Genomic DNA, 3,543 nt, shown 5'->3' with positions numbered 1-3,543 from the left:
TAATAAAGTAATCATTTTATTTAAACACATTTTCCTCCAATCTTGCCTCGTATAATCCGACCTGGATTTATGAGATATATTTGTTTATTATTGTCAGATTCTGTTATAAATTTTTTGTTTAATAATTTTTTTCTGTTATAAATTTTTTTCTTTTTGTATATTAAGACGAGTTTTAAATAAACATGTAAATAATTAGCTCATATAGACGGGATCTTTTCTCTTCATGAAGATGTAAATTTGGGAAAATTGGGATTTTTTGTCCTCAATAGGCTTCCATGGCTCAGATCAGATCCTTTTTGTTTCTATGAAGTCCTCTCATAACAGTTAAAATAGCTCACAGTGTGAAACCACTAGATAAAAACATTTAGTTTGCTTTATTTCCATAGAATAAATCAGGCCTGTTTCAGTGCCTGTATTTTGTTCTTTAAATTCAAATCCTTGAAGGAAGGACTGAAATAAAAGTTAGTTCTTAAAAGTAATATTTATTTCATGTTTTATTACGAATATTAAAATTGAAAAAAAAGGGATTTGGTTAAAAAAAATAAATAAAAATCTAATAAATTTTTTCGCCACATCAATCAGCTGTAATTTAGAGCCAATTATGAAAAGCTAGAAATTCTGCTAGAGCTCCCTCTATTGGCAGACCAGGAACAGCTAAAACTAATAGACATATATCAAGCAGAATGTGTTCAATCAGGGTTAAGGAATATTCAACCATATTCACATGTAGACAGGGCTTTAACAATTTGATTAAACAGATCACTGGAATAATTGTTAGCCAATTTAATAACCATTAAAAAGACGGCAGCTGCTAAAAGACTAAGCTGCTCAGAACGGGAATGAAGCCTAAAAAATACAGAAGGTTTACATTTAAATAAAGAACCTCCTCTGTCTATAAATAAGCTATGAGCAGAAGTGGTGCAGTTTAGGTTCACCTGGCTGTAAAATAAAAAATACAAACCTATTAAACACTTTTAACTTGATCATTAACTAAAAAGAAAGTCCCAGATTAATGGACACATCAGTTAATAGTTAGTTGTATCCCTACATGTAAAAAATGAAGCTTTTGAGTTTTAATTACAATAACCAGAAGAATAATTAAAGGTGCACATATTTAAACACATTTCAAGTTTGACTTTGAAGAATGCTTTGTAGAATGCTTCATGTATTAGAGCTGCAACTTACGATTATTTTGCAAATCGATTCATCTGTTGATTAATAATCAGATAGCCAAAGGTGCCTTAGAGAAGATTTTCTAAGAAATAAAATCAGGTGAAACTAAAACATTTCAACTAGAGGAGTTTTGAATAGAGCATATTAAACACAAACGTTTTTTTTATCTTAACTGCAAATTGTTTATATATATTTCTTTTACAATTTTGATATAATTACTGCTCAAAGTGGGTCACTGTCAGCTAAAGCCTGTTTTAGAGTCTCTATAAAACATTCAACGATTAATTGATCACTAAATTAGTTGATGACTTCAATAATCGATTAATCCAATTAATTATTTCAGTGCTAGAATTAATAATTCAATTTAGTTTTATTCATACAGCACCAACTCACAGTGCCAGTTATATGAAGGACATTTATAGAGACAATTCAATTTGATCATCCAGACAGATTGGTCTGGAAACCTTAGATCCTATCCTATCTAATCTGGGCTGCAATGGCTGATCAAAGTTCAGGTTTTTGGTGCTTTTATTTAAGAAGCTGAGGAGTGGGAGGCAGTTTTGCAGAATAAGTGTCAATATGTCTGCAGGAGAATAAACTGATCATAGATCAATAGGTTTTCTACACCTGCACCATGTAATCCAGCTGATCTGATGATGGCTGAGCCATTACTACTCACGGACTTTCAAGGACACTAAAACAACCATCCAGTGGAAACAGACCTGCTGCAGATTATTCTTCCCTCTTCAAAACGGTTAAAATATTAAAAGATGTGCATATTTAAACGTTTCCTTAGCATTAGCTGTTTTTCATTATTGTGTTTAAAGTGTTAGCAGCTTTAATATTATAAGCTCACAGGCTGCAGTTCAGCTGAGAATAATTTCAAAGATATATATACATGAATATCTTTGTAATTAACTAATTTTCTATGCTACATAAAGTATAGCTATTCTCTTCTTTTCACACGTATTACCGCTTCTTTTCTTTGCAGAGTTACAATAAGAAATACTGAAAACATTAATACTTCAGCTATATTCATATAAATGATTAGACTGGGCGTTTATTTAAGCTACATTTTAGTCTCTGGACTGAAGACAAACAATAACCTGTAAACTTTAAATTGTAATCTTTTAGTTTGGACTAACAAACCTTGATATTTTAAAAAGTTTGACCAGGGAAGCTAAAGGATGTAACACAGCTAACGAAGCTAATGCTAACCCAGCAAGGTCAAGGTCCAGATAATAACCGCTGTTCTCCTGGATTCTTTCCCCAGCTGAGGCTAAAGGAAGGCGAACGGTTACCTGACTGTTCGCCGTGTCCACCGGCAGCGGTGGCGGCAGAGAGCTGGCGCCGGGTTTGGGTCAGAGAAGACCTCCACAACATCTGAGAGAAACGTCCGAAGGCCGCCATTTTCCTGAAAGACTGGAGAGGAGACCGGAAGTAGTCAATTTCACAGCAGGAGTCACGTGGGAGCTCGACAGCTCGGGGCTCTACTGCGCCACCATGCGGTCACGGAGGCTCACTCCCTGTAGAAAACAAATGATTTATCTCATACGACGGATTATTTGTATGGAGGACCAACTCTGCCATATTTAAACATAAACACATAAATAAATAAATTCTCAATAAATATCCTCCATGTATTAGGGCCAGGCTAGATTTGTTTTCATTTCGAGAAAAAAAGTCATAATATTATGAGAATAAAGTCATAAAATTAGGTAAGTAACATTACGAGAATAATTAATTTATTTATAATTGATGATTAATTCTCCAAATGTAACAACTTTATATTTGTTGCAACTTTATTTTCATAATATAAGAACTAAAAAATAAATAGAAAGATTTCAAGCCCGGCCCTAATACTCTGCCGTACATTCAAGGTTGGTTTTAGAGTTCACAGAAAATATTTCTCGGGTCGCTAGAGAGTTTTTATAACTTTTAACGTTTATTTAGATCTCAGTATTTTTATTTTTTTATTCAATAAGTTTATTTTATTAGGATGGGCTATTAGTTCCTAATATTCTATTAGAGCTTAGTTTTCATTAGTTATGAAATTAGATTTAGTTTAATTGAGACTTTGAACTTTATTGTTCACATTGGAGAAATGTACCTATGTAATTAAACCATCCCCTTGAGGAGCGGTGGGCTGCCATCAATGGGCGCCCAGGGAGCAATCGGGGGTTAAGGGTCTTTAAATATGAAGGGTTTAGCTTTCAAAAAAATAATAAACAGAGAACATGTTTGAGTAAATGAAAATATCTCTGTTTTTTTTTTGTTTTTTTTTCCTGGGGTTATTAAACTACAATAACCCTGAACTGGACGGAACTATATTTAGCAAAAAAACACAGCATCACTGCCAGGCATGGTGGT

General features: G+C 33.4%; 1 protein-coding gene across 1 annotated transcript in view; it reads right to left on the bottom strand.

Annotated features, from left to right (window-relative positions):
- The window catches only part of LOC107097799 (cytochrome c oxidase subunit 6A, mitochondrial), a 3,965-nt gene extending 1,329 nt beyond the window's left edge, over positions 1-2,636 (bottom strand). Inside the window, exon 1 of the mRNA XM_015395094.1 lies at positions 2,475-2,636. Coding sequence (XP_015250580.1) covers positions 2,475-2,583 — 109 coding nt within the window. The 5' untranslated portion in view covers positions 2,584-2,636. The remainder of the gene's footprint in view (positions 1-2,474) is intronic.
- Between the last annotated feature and the right edge of the window lie 907 nt (positions 2,637-3,543).

Source organism: Cyprinodon variegatus, unplaced genomic scaffold, assembly GCF_000732505.1.
Source record: "Cyprinodon variegatus isolate N-32 unplaced genomic scaffold, C_variegatus-1.0 Scaffold725, whole genome shotgun sequence".
Classification (NCBI taxonomy): domain Eukaryota; kingdom Metazoa; phylum Chordata; class Actinopteri; order Cyprinodontiformes; family Cyprinodontidae; genus Cyprinodon; species Cyprinodon variegatus.
This window is presented reverse-complemented; position numbering and strand designations above follow the sequence as displayed.